Source organism: Physella acuta, unplaced genomic scaffold (genome assembly GCF_028476545.2).
Source record: "Physella acuta isolate Inbredline_101_S28 unplaced genomic scaffold, ASM2847654v3 ptg001550l, whole genome shotgun sequence".
Classification (NCBI taxonomy): Eukaryota; Metazoa; Mollusca; class Gastropoda; family Physidae; genus Physella; species Physella acuta.
Window position 1 is genome coordinate 119,886 of NW_026733065.1, and position 19,030 is coordinate 138,915.

Genomic DNA, 19,030 nt, shown 5'->3' on the forward strand with positions numbered 1-19,030 from the left:
AGTCCCTAGTTCGGACCCCCTTCTTGGAGAGATATCTCCAAGTCAAAACAACTGCTGATTTGGATATTATTTTACGGTGGACAAAGAAAATGGTGGCGAATTCTGAAAAAAAAATAGGCTGAAGTTGTAGCTGAAGCGCCACATGTCGCTTGTGTTATTTCTTAAACACCAGATATCAAGAACAGTTTAAAATTTGCTGCGATTTTAAAATATTTACGAGCAACCTATTTTATTTAGCTATTTTAAACTCCTGAAATTAAGGAAAACTTTTCAACCAGTTGCGCCCCCCCCCCCCCCCCCCCAGCTAAACATTCTCTCTACCTGACGGCACCATGCAGACTGGTGCTACCTGACGGTGGGAACCTGTGCTCCCCCCCACTCCCCGCCCACACACCCACCCATCACCTGGATGCCTTACCGATAAGACAACAACTCCGATCCTCACTCTCCTTCCTCCCTGCACACCAGACGAGATATAAACTCACCACAGGTAGGTTCTAGCTCAGCTTTTTTTTTCTAGCATAGCTCAGGATTAAAGATCTTACTAAACCGGTGTCGACTTAGTTATGTGAGTACTTATTACATATTAAATATTTTTTTAAGCACCTACACATTTTATACGTGCTTATGATATCTTTTCGAGTATTTACAGTTTTAGATTAACTGTAATTTAGTTACGGTGAAAATCTTTTATAAATTTTAAATATTTTGGATGTACAATTATGTTAGGGTAGATATCATTTAAAATATTATAATAATTTTTGTATAGTATCTATTTAAAATCGTAAGTACTAGTAAAGAATAGGATACATTTCAGAATACCTGCATTATAGTGTTAGTATTAATAGAGTTTATTTAAAAATATATGGAATTAAAAAAGAAATGAGTTTGAAGTGTACATTTTGTAAGTATATAATGCCTATATATGCCCTATTAAAATGTGCGATAGAATTTAGTTATCGTCCTAATACTAAAAGGTACGGCCACTGAAACATAGCAAACGGTGAGTGTTAAAGATATGTGTGTGTGTGAGTGTGTGTGTGATGATTTATATGTTAACAATGTGTATTATGATATTCGCGATAACATATGTGTGTGTTGTGTATCATACATCCTTGACAAAATCCTGTCTACTCACCTGATTATGAGCCATACCATACAAAATATACTGTTCATATGTTATCCTTTACTTACCAACATTAACATATAGCATTAATATTTTTGAAAAAAAAAACAACTAACTAGCGTTTCTACATCAAGACTACGAAAATGCAACATCCTAATCAATAACAACAAAATTTTGTAAGCGATATATCTTTTTGAGAACCTCTGTTATTTTAAGATAACTAAAAATCGCAGCGTATTTAACTGCTGTGGCTTAGTTGATACAATGTGAGATGATTTAAGCTGCACCGCACCAGAGAACATTTAGTTCTAGCAGATCATGTGATCTATCTTTCTTTGAAAAAATATAATACAACAATACTCTCATAGTTTCTTCCAGGCATCTTTTCTAGGCGGACCCCCCCCTCCCCAACCCCGTAGAAAGTCTACCGTCCCACCCCCCGCCCGAAAGAAATGGAATTTATATAGAAAATATATACTTTTAACAGTGCCCGCCCGCCCCCCCCCCCCCCCGGGAAATTTTAGTCCGGCCCCCCGAAAATTTCAAGCCCCTCCCCCCCACCGGAGAAAAAAGTCTGGAAGAAACACTGATTACTATACCAAGATTTATTTGTTTCTATTTAGAATTGAGCTTTTTTCCTCCAACATTTACTAGTCTGTATTTTGTCTCGAGCTGTTTTTTCCGATACAATTTAAAATAAACAAGAAACTTGTTAAAACTTGTTAAAAACTCGATTTTGTGATTTGCTTGCAAAACGTCCCCTCCGTTTCCTGCGTGGATAAATAATTAGAAGAGCAGTGCCAAGACTCGCGAGTCTGATGTTTCACGGGGTGCCTGCTTTTAATTAGTGTCTTGGTAAGAGTTCTGGAATGAGTTCAACACGAACACACACACACACATGCTAGTATGTATAAGTACACACAATATAAACACACCCACACTAGATAGCAAAACACGCATGTAATCAACGCTAAGACAGATGATTTCCGGCAAGCGTCCAACTTTTAATCTCCTTAGCCGGCACTTTTGCCGGAAATTCACGTACCACGAATTCCCTGTATTATCTACATTACATTACAATTGTATAGCCATCTTTTAATCTAAACCCCATCAGCAACTAAGCTCTAAATTAAACTGCCGTTTGAAATTGTTAAAACTTATGTCGTATAAGATAGTTGGGTCTGTATAATGAAGATAGTTGGATCTGACAAATCTGTATGATAAACAGTGGCGTAGCCAGGATAGTATCAAGGGGGGGGGGGTTCCAATTTTTCGATTTGCACCCCCCCCCCCCCCAAAATTTCGATTTGCACCCCCCCCTCAAACTTTGGATTTGCACCCCCCCCCCTCAAACTTTCGATTTGCACACACCCTCAAACTTTTGATTTGCACCCCCCTTCATACTTTTTATATATACCGAGGGGTCTATGGGGGGGGGGGTTATGACCCCCCTAACCCCCCCTGCCTACGCCACTGATGATAAAGATAGTTGGATCTGAAAACCCAATATTAAGACGATAACTCAATAACTAGAACTCCATAGCACTGTATAGCAATTTTACAGAAAGCTAATTTCATTAAACAATAACATATGTAACCACGGATATTAAATCTTGACCGTAAGCTTCTGATGTCGGTGACATCCCTTGACAGTTATCGATTATGACATTAGCTATCCATCTAACCCTGATGACAAACGATCATAATCTTCAAGTAGTTAGTGTTATGGGTTCGAAACCAGCCTGAACATCGAGATTGGGAAGTATCTACATTTTCTTTTTTGGTTCTTTTTCTTCTTTCCTTTTATATCGTTTACCTTCATTTCATTTCATTTCTTTTTTATATATTTACTTTTCGTATCTCGTCTTTCTTTCTTACACGTTGTACACTTGCATTTGCAAGCAGTTCCATGATCGACAGTATCGCGTCCCCCTAACTTTTCAGGGGCGAAAATATTCCAACAACATTATGTTTAGTGTATTTTAATCATATTATGTTTACAAAACACGTATTTCAACAACATTATGTTTACTGAACAAGTATTCCCATCACCTTATGTTTACTAAACACGTATTTCAACAACATTATGTTTACAAAACACGTATTTCAACAACATTATGTTTACTAAACACGTATTTCAACAACATTATGTTTACTGAACAAGTATTCAGTGATCAGCTCAAATTAGGGAATTTTAAAGACATTTCGTCATACCGATATTTCGGCACATTGTTTTGCTGATGTTAACTTAGCATTAGCTGCACTGTACTGCGTTGACTAAATTCACTTACAAGCAAACTTTAACAAGTGTACGGTGTGGGATAGATTTGATCAATGTGGGAAATTTTTCCTGTTCCAAATTCTGTAGGAAAAGTATTATGTAATAGTCGTTATTGTAATATGTTTTAATAGTAATCTAATCTTATGGCAGTGTATGTATGGCGGTGTATGTATGGCGGTGTGTGTATGTATACATAGGTTACATCTCGAGAATCTAGGAGCTAACAGTGGGCCAGTTTATTATGACGTTTTAATATAAGAGCTTAATATAGGACATATTTTTGTAATTTTTTAACTTAAGAGCTAAACAGTGTCACATTTTGTAATACACGGAGTTAATATCTATAATTTGGACAAATTTTTGTGAAAATTTGTCGCTATGAGCTTAAGAATTTTCTTTTAATTTTTTGGATCGAACTATACAAGGGGTCAGTTTTTTCAAGTATTAGGAAGAGCGTTAGGGTTATTTGTTGTGTGTGAGTGTGTGGATCTAAGATCTTAGCACGCCATGACACGCTAGCCAACAGGATACAGAAGCAAAGAGATTTTAATCTCTGTGTTCAAGTTAGCTGTACCCTCCCCCCCTCCCCCCCACCCAGCCCCCAGTAAACAACGCAAAGTTCCTGCAGGTAGGAATAAATACAAGACGGGGCTGGAATTTTAAAGCTGAGTAGGTAGAATGCGAACCAGGTGAGAAACGGAATGACTCATGGTCAGCACAGGTAGGGACAGAAATAGACCAGGAGGGTCTGGGCCCTGTGATGGTGCTAGACACAGACAGGTGTGTTTCACGGTGAAGAGAAACTACGAGGTAAACTTTGGTTGAAAATGAAAGTTTAGAGGCTTTCAGAGTTATGGGAAATAACTTTACTTGACTAGTGAAACAGGGGAGGTAAATCATGTCTTATGTAAAGATATTAAAAAAACGCAAAACATTTTTTAAATGTTATTATTTTGCTAAAATTAAAATCTGAGTTTTTTTTAAAACAATACAAGTCAGACTGAGTCTGTACAGCAATAAATAAAAACATTAAAAAATTATTATTGCATTGTGGCATACATTTTTGACGAAACAGCGTGTTGAGGATAATTTTCTTTACTAAAATTGATTTGAGAAATTTAAATAACTGTTACTAGCGTCATGAAAAAAACTATGACATTGTCTATTTTAATAACGCAAATATTTGTTAGTAAAAAAATACATTGAGTCCTTTTAGAAAGAAAAAAAGTTAATATCAATCTGTTAAACTAAATTGTAAATATTAGATCGACATTTAGATCTATGTATAAGTAAACCATCTTGAATGAATGAAAGTGGGCTACATGTAAGAAAGAAGTACTTCTATTGAAAATTTGTATCAGTGCTTACAAGCCGTTGATGAAAACTATTACTAAAGCAAAAATTCAATGCAAACTGACGCTGTAAATTACATGTCTGAGGGGAAAAATGTATGTGTTAAAATTAGCATAAGTTCTTACTACAATTTTATACTACAAAAATAGCCCAGGTTTGAATCTACACAGCTAATTAGACCTTAATTCAAACACATCTTTTACTCTTTAACCTAACTCCACCCCCATCGTTCGCCCTGCCACAGCCTCCAATAACAAGCCAACAATCTGGCAATAAAGTTTTTCTCAAGAATCCCAGTGAGTCAGGCCTCAGGTAAACTTTTACCTGATGCTCCAGACAAACTCGCTCGAGATGCCGGTACCTAACACACACGCCCGTGCATTACGTAGAGTGCAAAACAACATTGAGATCATGAGTAAGCTACCGCAAACGTACTCATCACGACATTGCCTATGTACTTGGCACTCACGCATCATGTACTCACGATCGAAAATCATGATTTTGTAATTTGTAAACACAAATCATGATTGTAATTTGTAAGCACAAATCATGATTGTCATTTGTAAACACAAATCATGATTGTAAATTTTAAGCACAAATCATGATTGTCATTTGTAAACACAAATCATGATTGTAATTTGTAAATACAAATCATGATTGTCATTTGTAAACACAAATCATGATTGTAAATTTTAAGCACAAATCATGATTGTCATTTGTAAACACAAATCATGATTGTAATTTGTAAGCACAAATCAAGATTGCCATTTGTAAACACAAATCATGATTGTAATTTGTAAGCACAAATCAAGATTGTAATTTGTAAACACAAATCATGATTGTAATTTGTAAACACAAATCATGATTGTCATTTGTAAACACAAATCATGATTGTCATTTGTAAACACAAATCATGATTGTAATTTGTAAACACAAATCATGATTGTAATTTGTAAACACAAATCATGATTGTCATTTGTAAGCACAAATTATGATTGTAATTTGTAAGCAAAATTTATGATTGTAGTTTTTAAACACAAATCATGATTGTCATTTGTAAACACAAATCATGATTGTAATTTGTAAGCACAAACCATGATTGTAATTTAACACAAACTAACTATCACCATTTAGCACTTTTGCATGGCGCTGACCAAATAAATCTCTTCGTATGTCGAGGTAAGGAAACATTTGAACTCTACTTTATCTACCTCATGAATCGCTAATTCTAATGAGGCAAAAGATATAGGCCCTACATCCGACGCTAAACTTCCCAAATATTCTAGCTCAAAAATTATTTTTAAAATATAGTTAAAAAAAGTATTATTGAAAACTCAAATATTATGTAGTATAGGCAATATTTCTTATAAACAAATGTCTTTTGAACTCATGTTATCTAAAAAAATATAACGGCTTTTAAACTGAATTGGAAAGTGCGTACCCAAAAATATTATAGAATAACCATTTTACGAAAAAAAAATTAAACAAGAATTTACCTTACAATCATAGTAAATGTTTTAAATATCATATTTGTGAAATATCAATATAATACAAATTATAAGTATATGTAAAGCCCAATGTATAATAGATATTTTTTAACCAGTAGAATAGCTACTTTGACCCTAACACTTTTCCATATATATATATATATATATATATATATATATATATATATATATATATATATATATATATATATATATATATATATATATATATAACGCTAAACCAGAATGTTGTGTAAAACACAATAGTTCGACGTACCCAAGTCATGTAACTGTGCAACATGAGACACATATTTGTGTTTACATTTCTTGGTAGTTACCTGTTCCTAGCCTAGCTACTTCCCCTGAACATAGTTCAGGTTATAAATAGCGGCAAGGATTAGAGTTAGAGCGGCAAAGAGTGCTCAACTAGACAGGTGTTGGCGAGGTGAAGGCTATGTGATAGGATGGTGGGGGGGGGGGTGAGGGGGTGAAGGTGTGCGAAATGGGGGCGGGAGCTGGGACCGTTTGGTAAATGTAAAAGGAGTGGTGGGTGGGGGGAGGGGGGAGGGAGAGGCAGAGGCAAGGTTGAAGGAAGGTGGATATATTTTATTTTGTTTCTTCTCCACAATTAAAAACAAAAAATCATAAGGAAATCTAGTTACATTTTCCAACACATAAAATCAGCATTACCTTTAATACGTTGTAAAAGGTGTTTACTTTGACATTTAGAAAATTAAAATCTAAATATTAGCGATTTGTTTACGGAGGGGGACAAGTTACGTCCCGGGCTAGAGGGACATCCCTGTGTTCACCCAGCTCTGATGGGTACCTGACTCATGTTATGGTAACAATGGCTGTTGTGACTAATGAGGACCCTGTATTTGGAGTTCATTGAAACAGATGATCTCTACTGTATCTGCTATATGTGTCTCGAGCATGAACATCGATAGTTTATGATGATGATATTTTTGTTATCTCTCTCTACCTCTCTCTAAAACCTTGTAATTTAAAACACTTTGTCATTTAAAACAACGAGAAGCTAGATGGATGGAATATGCTGACATTTTAAACATAGAATACATAATCACACCTTTTTCGTTCTTTTTCTACCACAGATTTTTGGCATTCCAGCTAGTTTTAATTAATTCAAAATGGCAGAAAACAGAGCAAAGAAATCTGGCATTGGTGCGGAAATCGAAAAGAAATTAGAAATGGTGGGTATTTGTGGATTAGAATTATCTCCTCAGAATATTGCGGGTACACATGAAAATCAGAAATGACAGATACCTCTCGATTTAAATTCTTTCTGATGAAAATTTTGTAAGCAAAGAAAATAAGTCGGCCTGTATGAAAACTAGATCTTCTAGAGATAGTAATAGATTGCTGAACATTGTTTTGTTTTCACTTAAGTGTTATCTTAGATTCATCAAAACACTGATTAGTTATTTTGTAATACAATGCATTTAACAGTACAAACAATTTTGGGAGATTAAATCGATAAAAAGATACTACTGTGTGAAATATTGTTCTAAATATGTGTAAAACTTTACGCATAGAACACGATTTATTTATTTGAAAACTTAACTAAATCTCCCACCCCCTCCCCGGATTCACAGAGGTATGACCAGGAGAACTGTCTAAAAAACCTTTTGCTCAAAATAATCCTAGTTCAATTAACAATGTTCGACCTTGAATCCTTCACCTTGAACTTGTAACCCCTCCACATGAACCTTGACCTGTTTCCCCAGAGGTATGACCAGGAGGAAGCGGCTGGAACAATGAATGCCATCATGGTCTGGATCAACGCCATCACAGCCGGTGAACACGAAGCCATCGTAAGTTCTAGAACTTCTCCATAGCGGGGGCGGGGTGTACGTTGTGTTACCACGTTGGGTCGTGTGTGTTTGTGTGTGTGTCTGTGTGTGTGTGTGTCTGTCTGTCTGTCTGTCTGTCCATCCGACCATCTACAAGACTGGATGAGCAAAGGGCAAGAGCCATATACACCTGACCTATCTAATATGGGGTATTTACATCTGTTATTATGCATTAATGGGACGACGTGGCCTAGAGGTAGAACGCTAGACTGCTAACCCAAAAGTCTCGAGATCAAAACCGGGTTCAAGTCAGTAGAACGTCCCTGAGTCGACCCAGCTCTAATGGGTACCTAATGCAGGTTATGGAAAGTAATGGTGTCTGAACGTAGTGCTGACCATACTATCCCTTCACATGCTGATGTCACAGAAACGGGTAAACTCTACTTTATTTGCCCCGTGGACAGTCCAGTTCAAAAAAGGGAACTTTACTTTATTATGAATGCTGTATAACATATTCATATCGTGTTCCGGGTGTGATGTTCAGTCCTCAAAAGTCTTCGGTTAGAACGTAGTTATTTTCTTAAAGTTAGGGGCCATATGTTCTGCCGGCATAAGGCACCTGCCTGCTTCCAGACTTTTTGTTCATCTAAAATATTCCACCAGGCCAGCATAGATTTTTCTCGCCTAGATGGGTAGCTGCCCCTGATCTGTCGGGTGTTTGTGTGGTGGGAGGGAGGGGGGAGGGGGGGGGGAGGGGCGGACGGGGGTGACGGAGGTTCTTGTGAATCAAACTCGAGAATTTAGGTTTAGCATTCGTGCGAAGTACCACTCAACCACACTACACAATTAAGATCATTAAGGTAATCACACGAATCACGATGTTAATTACTATAGGACTGGTAAGTAGGTCACCAACCAGTTCTATGGCTCAATAAAACCTGCATGGGCCATAGAACTGGCTGGTGACATACTTATCAGCCCTATACTCATAGCTAGTCTGCCTTAAAAAACATTATATTGCTTACAAAAGAAATAAAGGCAAACTACTTGCATCTTTTGCATGTTATTTTTTATCCCTTAACACCCAAATAAAAAGTATAATTTTATGATCAGGGGTAAGATGTCAAGTTAAAGATAGCTGTTCTATAAAAAAAAAAACCTCACTCTACCTGAAGATCAATAAAGCACTCTCTAAACTTTGTTGTTGTTTGCTATAAAAACTTAATCCCACTCAATCCCATCCCTCACCAAAGTGTAGTAGCTAGAACTGTCTAAAAAGCCCTTTTGCTATTCATAACCCTAGTTCAATTAACAATGTTCGACCTTGAATCCTTCACCTTGAACTTGTAACCCCTCCACATGAACCTTGACCTGTTTCCCCAGGGAAACCAATCCCAAAAGGAATTGCACAGGTGTTTGAGAGACGGTGTTATGCTGTGCAAGTAAGTTTTTTGTTTAGTCAGCTACTGCATGGGCTTCACGCTACTTACGGCATGTTCACAATGCTGCGATTGGAAGCTTCACGGCGCGTTCAAAATACTTCTTTTATTATTTTGTTTTTACTTGCCATGCAATAATGTCTTTGTTAATTCTCTTGGCTCTTAACATCTGCATGGATATAACGCTGTTGTCGACCCCATTAAAAAAGCTGCTATTGGATTTAACCAAACATTCAAAACGCACATTTAAAAGACATTTTAAAAATCAATCTTTGGTTGAGCTTAAAATATTATTGAAATTTCAAGGCAACTTTTCCTGAATGTCGAGCTTGCTAGACATTTAAAACCAGTGTATGTATTAAAAACTTGCATTTTATTTTTCAGCTTCGCTTTTGCTTGTTCAAAATTTCTGTTTCACGTTGTTGCATTTTTTCAGGTCTTCTCGGCCGTCCGTATTGTGCTGGCTGTCTAACTAAAACTAAACTTGCTCACTAACGCTTGCTTTCATTGTGGGCCAAGTGTGAGTAAGAACATACACTAATCACGTGACTTTCACAATCCAATTGAATTCAAATAACTACAACGGTTTTTTAAAAATTGTTTTGGAAAAATAAAAGCTTTTTTAAGTTAAACAAAAAATTCCTTATCTATTTACATTATTGTTTATCAAAATATAAATTTACTTGCCTTGTGAAACGTTAAAACAAAATATCCAAAAAATAAATAAATTAAGACAAGTGTTTATTTCAGTAGAAAAATTTGCCATTTATAAATTTAATGAACTTGAAACATCTTTTCTAACAAACTTTTAGAATGCATTTTTAAATTAATTAAGAGAAGTGTGTTTTTTTGTAGAAAAATTTGCCACTTATAAATTTATAAATTTAATGAACTTGAAACATCTTTTCTAACAACCTTTTAGAATGCATTTTTAAATTAATTAAGAGAAATGGTTTTTTTTGTAGAAAAATTTGCCACTTATAAATTTAATGAACTTGAAACATCTTTTCTAACAACCTTTTAGAACAAATTTTTAAACCTTACTTCCAGACTAGTAAATAAACTTCTTGCAAGTGAAGGGAAAGGAAAGGTCAGCTTCCAGAAGAAAGTGGCGTCGCCATTCGTTGCCATGGGCAACATCGAGTCGTTCAACAAAGGGTGTAGCGAGTATGGACTGAGCAAGGAGTTCTTGTGTCAGGTGAGTGACGGTGGCAGGGTGTCATGGTGTCATGATGTCAGTATAACATGGTGTCGGTATGTCATCGCGTCGTGGTGTCATTGTGTCGAAGTGTCAGTGTCTCATATGTCAGTATGTCCGTATGTCATGGTGTCGGAATGTCATAATGTCAGTATGTCATGGTGTCGGGGTGGCAGTTTGTCTTGGTGTCATGATGTGAATGTGTCGTGGTGTCATTGTGTCAGTGTGTCAGTGTGTCAACGGGTCGTAATATCAGTGATGATGTCAGTGTTTTAAAAGTTCCTTATTTCTTACTGTCATGGTGTAGATTTTTCATTGTACCAACGTGTCAGTGTGTCATTATGTTAGTTTTCCTCGGCGTCAGTGCATCATGGTGTCATTATGTCATGGTGTCAGTGTTTCATGGTGTCAGTGTGTCAGTGTGTCAGGGTGTTAGTATGTCATTACGTTAGTGTTCCTCGGTGTCAGTGCGTCATGGTGTCAGTGTGTCAAGGTGTCAGTGTGTCATGGTGTTAGAGTGTCATGGTGTCAGTGTGTCAGTGTGTCATTGTGTCATGGTGTCATTGTGTCATGGTGTCAGTGTGTCATGGTGTCAGTGTGTCATGGTGTCAGTAAGTCACGGTGTCAGTGTGTCATGGTGTCAGTGTGACATGGTGTCAGTGTGTCATGGTGTCAATACAATGAGAATATCAGTATTTCATGGGTGTCAATGTCTCTATGTACAGATAAGTTTGTGTCATTGTGTCATTATACGTTCAGTGAATTTGTCAGTGTCAGTATGTGATGACATGACAAATGTCATCAAATGTGTAAAACTTATCAACACACGAATCACCTCTACCAGCGGCTTCTTCTCCGTCAACTTTATTCAATGATAACCACATTTTAATTCACATTTACAATTACTCTTCCTATGGTCCGTATCTGTGAGATAACCTTCCGTAAACTTCCACCTATCATTACTAAATATTTTTTCTATATTATCTCTCCAGAGCACTGACTTGTGGGAAGGTCGTAAAGGCCCCTTCCTCAACGTCATCAACTGCATCCACAGTCTTGGCTTTTTGGTAAGTTTGCAAGTTCTAAAGACCCTATATATATATATATATATATATATATATATATATATATATATATATATATATATATATATATATATATATATATATATATATATATTAGGATTACAATTTTTGAAGTTCATAGTATCATTTAAACTAATTATGTTTATGTAGATGTTTCATGCATTTATATTGTATTTCAATACAGTAATTATAGGGGTCTATAAAATTTAATACATATTTTATTACTTTATCTAAAATTTTCTTTTCAATTATATTAGGGGTCTCCAAACTTTTCAGTCCGAGGGCGGCATTAACTATCAAATTTCAGTTCGGGGGCCAGTTCCTTCCAGCCTTGTCTTTGATTTTTCTGGGCAAAGTTCCTCAGCTATTACCAACAAACTTTTTTCTGTGGACAAAAAGATCTCCGCGGGCCGGATGAGAGGACATCGCGAGCCACATCCGGCCCGCGGGCCGTAGTTTGGAGACCCCTGAATTATATTAAACTCAAATTTTTAAAAAAATATAAATAATATTAAGATTTCTAATTGTTTAATTCAATTAGGCCAACTCAAAGGGGTTCCAGCCAACGTACACAGGTGAGCAGACAAAATACCTGGACAACGAATAGAACCCTCTGTGTGTATGATGACAGCCACATGTACTCACTCACCATTACAAGGTCTAGGTCATTGAACTAAGCAAATACTGCAGCGACTCCACTTGTGGTTTAAAGACGGCTTGAAATTCTTTATTTTTATGACCGTGTTCAATACGCAATGCTTTTTGTCAAATTTCTCGAGATTTCGTTGAACGTATTTTTTAATTCATGGATTTGTAATATAAACAGATAAAATGCATGTGAATTTTATCGTCAGCTCCGAAAAAAATGTATTTATGTAATTTATTTTAAAGCAAAATAAATATCGAAGCTATTAAAATTCTGGTATTTCTGAAATGAAAATCGTGTGTTAAATTATGTACGGAAGAGATTCTGTACTTACTATTCTTCTTTTTGTCATTGCATTTGTCGTCTCCTATCTTGCTATACAATAACACTCATTATTAAAATACTTGCGTTTGTTGTTTATTTTCTTTTTTTTTTAAATTTACCTATTTTACTGAGTAACTATTACTACATTAATTTAACTTCATTTGTTGTGTTAGATAGAGCTTAGGAAAATTGCTCTATATACGTAAAAAACGAAAAATGGTATATTTCTCATTCTAACCACACAATTTTAAGCTGCACCTTTTACAAGACATTATCTAGTAATAACATGGTACGCGAATTAGCATACACTTTGCGCCCCAACAAACAAAAAAAAAACAAACAAAAAAACAAACAATTTAGACAGTTAAAATAATATTGAACAAAAACTACAGCTTGTCTTGGTAATATTTATTACTGGTGAGGATATATCAAGTTTATGTGGATTTAAAATATTTAAAATTTAGTTTGAAAATAAAATTGCATTTAAACAACTATCAATTCACTCCCCCCTCCCCAAACTATGTTTTCCCCCGTGAAACGTCCTGTTGACTTCTGAACTCACCGTAATACAGCCTAAAAATAAAATTATGTAAATTTTTACGGCTAATTAATAATCATGCTCTCTGTAACTTATAATCAATAATCATGTTCTCTGTAACTTATAGTTTCTACTCTGTCTACTAATGCTTACATCAATTACCACGCACAGCAGCAAGTATGTGTTCATTAATTTACTTCATGAATAATTTTACCTTTGTACTATTACAAACTTTGTGTTTAAGTTGTATAATTTCTTGTACTTACTCTAGCCCCAAATCCAACCAACATGAAATGGTGCTGAGATCCTTCATTTTCCGGGGCTGAATTCACTTTTTAACCAACTGAAGATAGTGGCTTCGGTGTCTAGAGTATTAGCTAAACAAAAAGACTGACTGCCAAAATTGGTGCACTTGTTAGCCTCAACCCTGTTAAAGAAAAATGGTGAATCCTCTGAGGTTATCACACCACTAATCTCGATTAAGGCACCACTTGCCCAGTTAAAACATTTTAACTCACAGAATTGTTTACAGTGTTTCTTTTTTTTAAAGTAATCTTAGCTGTAATCGTGAAAATGTTACATTACAAAGCACTATTAAAAAAAAAAAGAAAATAAAGACAAAAGCATATATGGGTAAGAACGTTACTAATAAACCGGGAGTGATCTCCCCATAAACTTTCTCGAATATTCTTATATAACACAAAGAGGGATAGGGTTCGGCGTGGTCGAGTCGGTAAAGCTCATGGTTGCTAAACCGAAAAGTCATAACTACAAATTTGATATAATACATATATATGACATTTCATCAACCTAGCTTTAACGGTACTCAAGTTATCGTGTTCACAGACACACATACATACACACACACAAATACACACACAGACATACAGATTAAATTGCAAAACTATGTTTTTTTCCGACTCAGGGAGGTGTAACACGTCAAGATTTATAAAAATCTTGATTTTTTTTTTTGCACGATTACAATACTTTATCTTTACTTCGTATAAGAGAAAGAAAAAAGCTTCAACACCACATCTAAAGGTATATCAATTTTTCTTCTAAAACCCCGGGAAGATTAACATTCGGGTTTTTAGGGTAGCAATAAATGGTCTCTAAGCTAAATATTTTGAGTGCAGATGGGCAACATCTTTGACCACTAATAAAAATGGACGTTTTCTTTAAACAAAGAGCAAAAGTTATATTCTGATTTTTTAAATTAATTTTTTAACGTTGAGGTTTTTTTTTTTATCGTACAACTCACCTACATGTTGACATTTAAAATGTATGGCTTGTGCCAAGCCTTGTCGATGTGGCTAGTATTAAAAAAGCTAAGTCTCACGAACAATAGAATCAGCAATTTAGGAGTGAAGTGTTATTTACCTTGAGTATGTATCGCGCCTTTGAGTAGTTGTTAGTTTATTGGCCGGCTTCTTTTTTGTAGTTGTTGGCGGTAGTTTCACATCCGGCTTTCTAACATCCGTTCTGAGAGAAACATTAAACATATATGTTTTTTAACAAGTAAAAACAACATTCGATTTAACATATAGAAATCGATATTTTATATCAGTCTAATAAGACCACAAGGGAAGGATGGTTGGAAGGTAACCGACTGCTAACCCGAAAGTCTTAAGTTAAAAGCACGGTTCTAGTCTGTAGAACGTCCTGAGTCCACAGTGTCTTGATGGGTACCAGATACACGTTAGGGAAACAAAGGCGGCTGGGTATAGGGCTTGTAAGTCTACGGTCTCGAAATCTTCTCGCTGGTAAGTACGAGAACGAGAAGTTGTGACCTACTTACAAGCCCTATAGTGCTGACCACACTATCCCCTTATATGCTAAGGTCTTTGTAACATGAACTTGAACTCTACTTATTCTGCCCCATGTTTCTTGGAAAAAGATGATGACAAACGAAAAAAACTGCTGTTTTTACATTCAAATAATTATCGATGTAAAATATCATTCACATGAATTAAGTGGTTTCTGACGTAAATGTCTGAATATTTCCACCATAATATGATAATTTATATTTTTTTTTCCATTATAAAGATATTGTCTTAAACATGAAAGCAACTCATCAAGCGTAAATTTTTTGGTTAATATTGATGATTAGATGGGACGGCGTGGCCTAGCTGTAGAGAGCTACACAGCTAACCCAAAAGTCTCGAGTTCGAATCCGGATTCAAGTCAGTAGAACGTCACTGAGTCCACCCAGCTCTGAATGATATCTAACTCACGTTAGGGAAAACAAAGGTGGTTGGGCATATTGCTGACTTCACTATCCTTTCATGTGCCGAGAACTCCAAAGCAGATGAAATCTACTTCATCTGCCCCATGTGTCTTGGGCAAGAACTTGAAAAGATGTTGTTTAATGGCAAGAGATCAAGCCCTTACACAAGCGCTTACTCTTACACAAACTACACACAACAGAAGGTGTAAAATAGTCACCAAATTAAGTTTTTTTTTAAATTATCTAAAACAGAATATTTTATTGTTCCTTGTTAAAGGTTTCGTTATGATTGAGATATTACAGAAATGTAATGAAAAAGTAATACTTTCGTTGATATTCCCTTTCAAGGAATCCTTTATAAAACATTTTATATTGCCAGCCAATGTTAATGTATCTGTAAAGAAGTAAAATATGACATGCAAGCGAATAAATAGAATCTGTAAATTTAAATTTGACCCCCTGACCGTTCTCTGAAAAAACGTCATGACACATCCCCCACTTTTAAACGTTACACTCCAAACAGTGACGTAGCGAGGGGGGGGGGGGGCGGGGGTGCGGAACACACCGGGTGACATCATTTAGGGGGGGGGGGGTGACACCAAGGCAAAATTTAACAAAATATATAGAGAAAAATGATAATTCCACTTAATTAAGTGATTAATTCGAGTGTTAAAAAGTCTTTTAAGAGCAAATTTAACTAATCCCGACAAGGGTGGAGGGTGGTGCAAATCGAAAGTTTGAGGGGGGGGGGGGGGGGTTGCAAATCGAAAGTTCGAGGGGGGGGGCGCAAATCGAAAATTTAAAGTTTGTCCCCGGGCGCCGGGAAGGGTCGCTACGCATCTGGGGGGTGACACCATTAAGTGCCGCACCGGGTGACACCTGAACTCGCTACGCCACTGCTGTTACTGAATCCAAATAAACAAATCCGCTCGTTTCTCAAAAAAAAACAGAGGTTAATAGAATTGTGCACCAAATGAACGCAATCAGTGTAGGCCTATATGAATAAAGCTGAAAATAAGTACTTTCTAAAGGAAACTAGTTGATTTTTAAAAGGAAAGTAGTTATATTTTTTAAAAAGGTAATCATCTAATTAAGTCACATTTTGTGGCGCATTGCATTGTCATCGGGTCTTGACCAACGTAAAAAGTTTGTAAGAAATCGATCCCATAAAATTGGTTCAAACATAGACTGCCAGATGACCTTTTACAGCCGTGGATACATATTCAATGTGGAAACTGTTAAGGCACTATGTGGGGGCCACAGAAAAAAAGTCAACATTATTATGTGCTCATATGAAGGTCTATAATGTAGAATAGTGCATGGCCAAAAGGCTTCAGAGACCTTCCCAGTACGAACCGTAGTAAGGCAGGGTTGCCTACTTTCACCATTCCTGTTCCTGCTGGCCATAGACTGGATTATGAAGATGTCAACATGGAAAAGGCAAAACGGTATACAGTGGACACTGTGGAGCCAGCTGGATGACCTGGACTTTGCTGACGACCTGGCTAATCTATATATTTATAATTCTCTTCATGGGGACCATACGAGACACCACGCAGCTTAGCCACCACCCTCATCCCCACCTGACAGGTGAGCTATGGTTCACCCCGAATGTTTACAATAGTAGAGCCGGTTCGAATAAGTGACGGCTATTAGGGGCAGATAATTTAGTTTTTAAACGATTCGAAACTAAGGGGATATAACAAGTTCTGCTTGATATTTTCATTGTCGTCTGTAAACGGCTGCTTTGGCGGGGTGGGGTGGGTGGGGGTGGGAGAGGCAGGGGGGGGGGGGGTAGTGTCGAATTCACAAATTATGAATTGTTGATAAGTAGAAAATAAAACAACAAGATAGCGGCGTATGTTACGTCGCGGGTCAGCTCGACTTATATAAAAAAAACAGTGCTGCTAATTTTTCTACACAGCTATGTTAACCAACAGTCTAGCACAGATACCTACCACGAGATACGTGCCGTCATTGATCCACAGTTTAGTGATGACCGAGAACTTTAGTTAAACAACAGTAAGGTACAAAGGCCGACAACAAAATAGCCGCCTCAATTAACCAACCATATGAGCCACACTATTTTATTTTTTTATCACTTACTATTCTGTATGTGAATTAAAGTTTTTTTTTTAATTTTCCGAAAAAAAAAGGCGCCAATGTTCTCAAAATGCTAGCAGTGGGAAGCAACCCCTCCCCTGCTTACTATGTATAGCCCACTGCTACGCCTGTTACTAATAAATTATTCACATTGCATTTTTACTAGTGGAAGTAATTTTACCTGTACAATAACACAATACGTCCAACATCTCTAGACAATGCCATCTAATATTCAATTAGTTAAAACTAGCTTACCCGAATCCAAATTCCACCGAGAGTGACAAAATAAGCACTGTGGCAATCAACATTTTCAACAAGGCTCCCATCTCAGGATAGATCTATGAGAAATATAATATTGTGGTTAATATCATTGTTTTTTAAGCAGTTCTCTGGAATAGATAAAACTTTCCGAAAACCGGGACTCTGGTTAACGCTATGCTACGTAAAGATGTGAACATCTCACATCATCTTCTGTGTTAAAAATATTTTAAAATTAGTTGATTACCCGATGCGGTGCAAGGTGAACGGGGATATTACAGCGTTGAAAGGAATCACATCAAGTAGTCTATTCAGCGGGTTGTGATAAGCAATACCTAACCTCTCAGCGAGCCCAACTTTCATATCCACGATACACGTGGCAAGCAGGGGCAGGGGCGGAACTATAGTGCCGCCAGACCCCGCAATGCGGGGGGGGGGGGGGCCCACAACATTTAGGGGCCCACAGCCGACCATAATAATTTTTTTCATACTTAATTTTTTATTTACTTTCTTGCATTTTTGACTTGATGGTTGTTTTGTAAAAAAAAAAGATTACCGTAGCTGCGGCTGGATTATCTTTATTCTATTGACACCACCCCACGCTCTTGTATATTCTTTTTCCCTTTGTTTTTAAACCACTGTGAAAGCGGAGTCCTCTTTCTCCTACAATCAAACTTATCAAAGATAGGCAAACGTTCAAACCACTTCCATGACTTATTTCCCTTTTTTAAATATTCAAACAGGGCTCCTTTTAATCTAATATATAAAGCTCAGTTCTGTATGTAACGCATGTTTGTCGTTGGTCTTGGATGGATTTAAGTGTTAGACAATTATCGTGCGCATTTGTCTAAATTTATGAGTTAAAAAATTACTATTGAAAGTGTTGGGAAATAATTTTCATTTTTCAAATTATAGTAATAATTGTCGGCATGTTCATTAAACACAAGTTTTAAAAAAATATCATCTTTTACAACAATTCTAATTATGTCTTTATTTAGTCCTATAGCATTTACTTCCCTTTGATAAATTAGGAAAACACAATTACTTCCCTTTATAAAACCATTGCATTTTTTCGAAAAGAATTTACTTTTGTTTTGGTGTTGGGAAAAAAAATAATTACATAATTAGCGGGGATTGATCAAGTGCAAATG

The 19,030-nt window shown here is 36.4% G+C and overlaps 1 protein-coding gene and 1 long non-coding RNA gene across 3 annotated transcripts; one reads left to right on the top strand and one right to left on the bottom strand.

The window, feature by feature from the left end:
• Nucleotides 1–378: 378 nt before the first annotated feature.
• LOC131928803 (transgelin-2) lies at nucleotides 379–12,832 on the top strand. Of its 2 annotated transcripts, none has more exons than XM_059284935.1 (7): nucleotides 379–490; nucleotides 7,363–7,461; nucleotides 7,996–8,082; nucleotides 9,445–9,503; nucleotides 10,551–10,698; nucleotides 11,691–11,765; nucleotides 12,325–12,832. In XM_059284935.1, exons 2-7 carry the CDS (start codon nucleotides 7,399–7,401, stop codon nucleotides 12,388–12,390), a joined length of 498 nt encoding a protein of 165 aa, XP_059140918.1. In that variant the 5' UTR covers nucleotides 379–490; nucleotides 7,363–7,398; the 3' UTR covers nucleotides 12,391–12,832. The 2 variants fall into 2 exon arrangements, with proteins under 2 accessions (XP_059140918.1, XP_059140917.1); XM_059284934.1 differs by having other exon boundaries at nucleotides 446–568.
• A 320-nt stretch (nucleotides 12,833–13,152) lies between these two features.
• Nucleotides 13,153–18,236, bottom strand: LOC131928802 (uncharacterized). The gene is made up of 6 exons (XR_009383841.1): nucleotides 18,127–18,236; nucleotides 17,877–17,959; nucleotides 15,844–15,912; nucleotides 14,672–14,773; nucleotides 13,558–13,718; nucleotides 13,153–13,326 (listed from the first exon to the last, which is right to left on the bottom strand). It is a non-coding gene; the product is annotated as an uncharacterized LOC131928802 (long non-coding RNA).
• Between the last annotated feature and the right edge of the window lie 794 nt (nucleotides 18,237–19,030).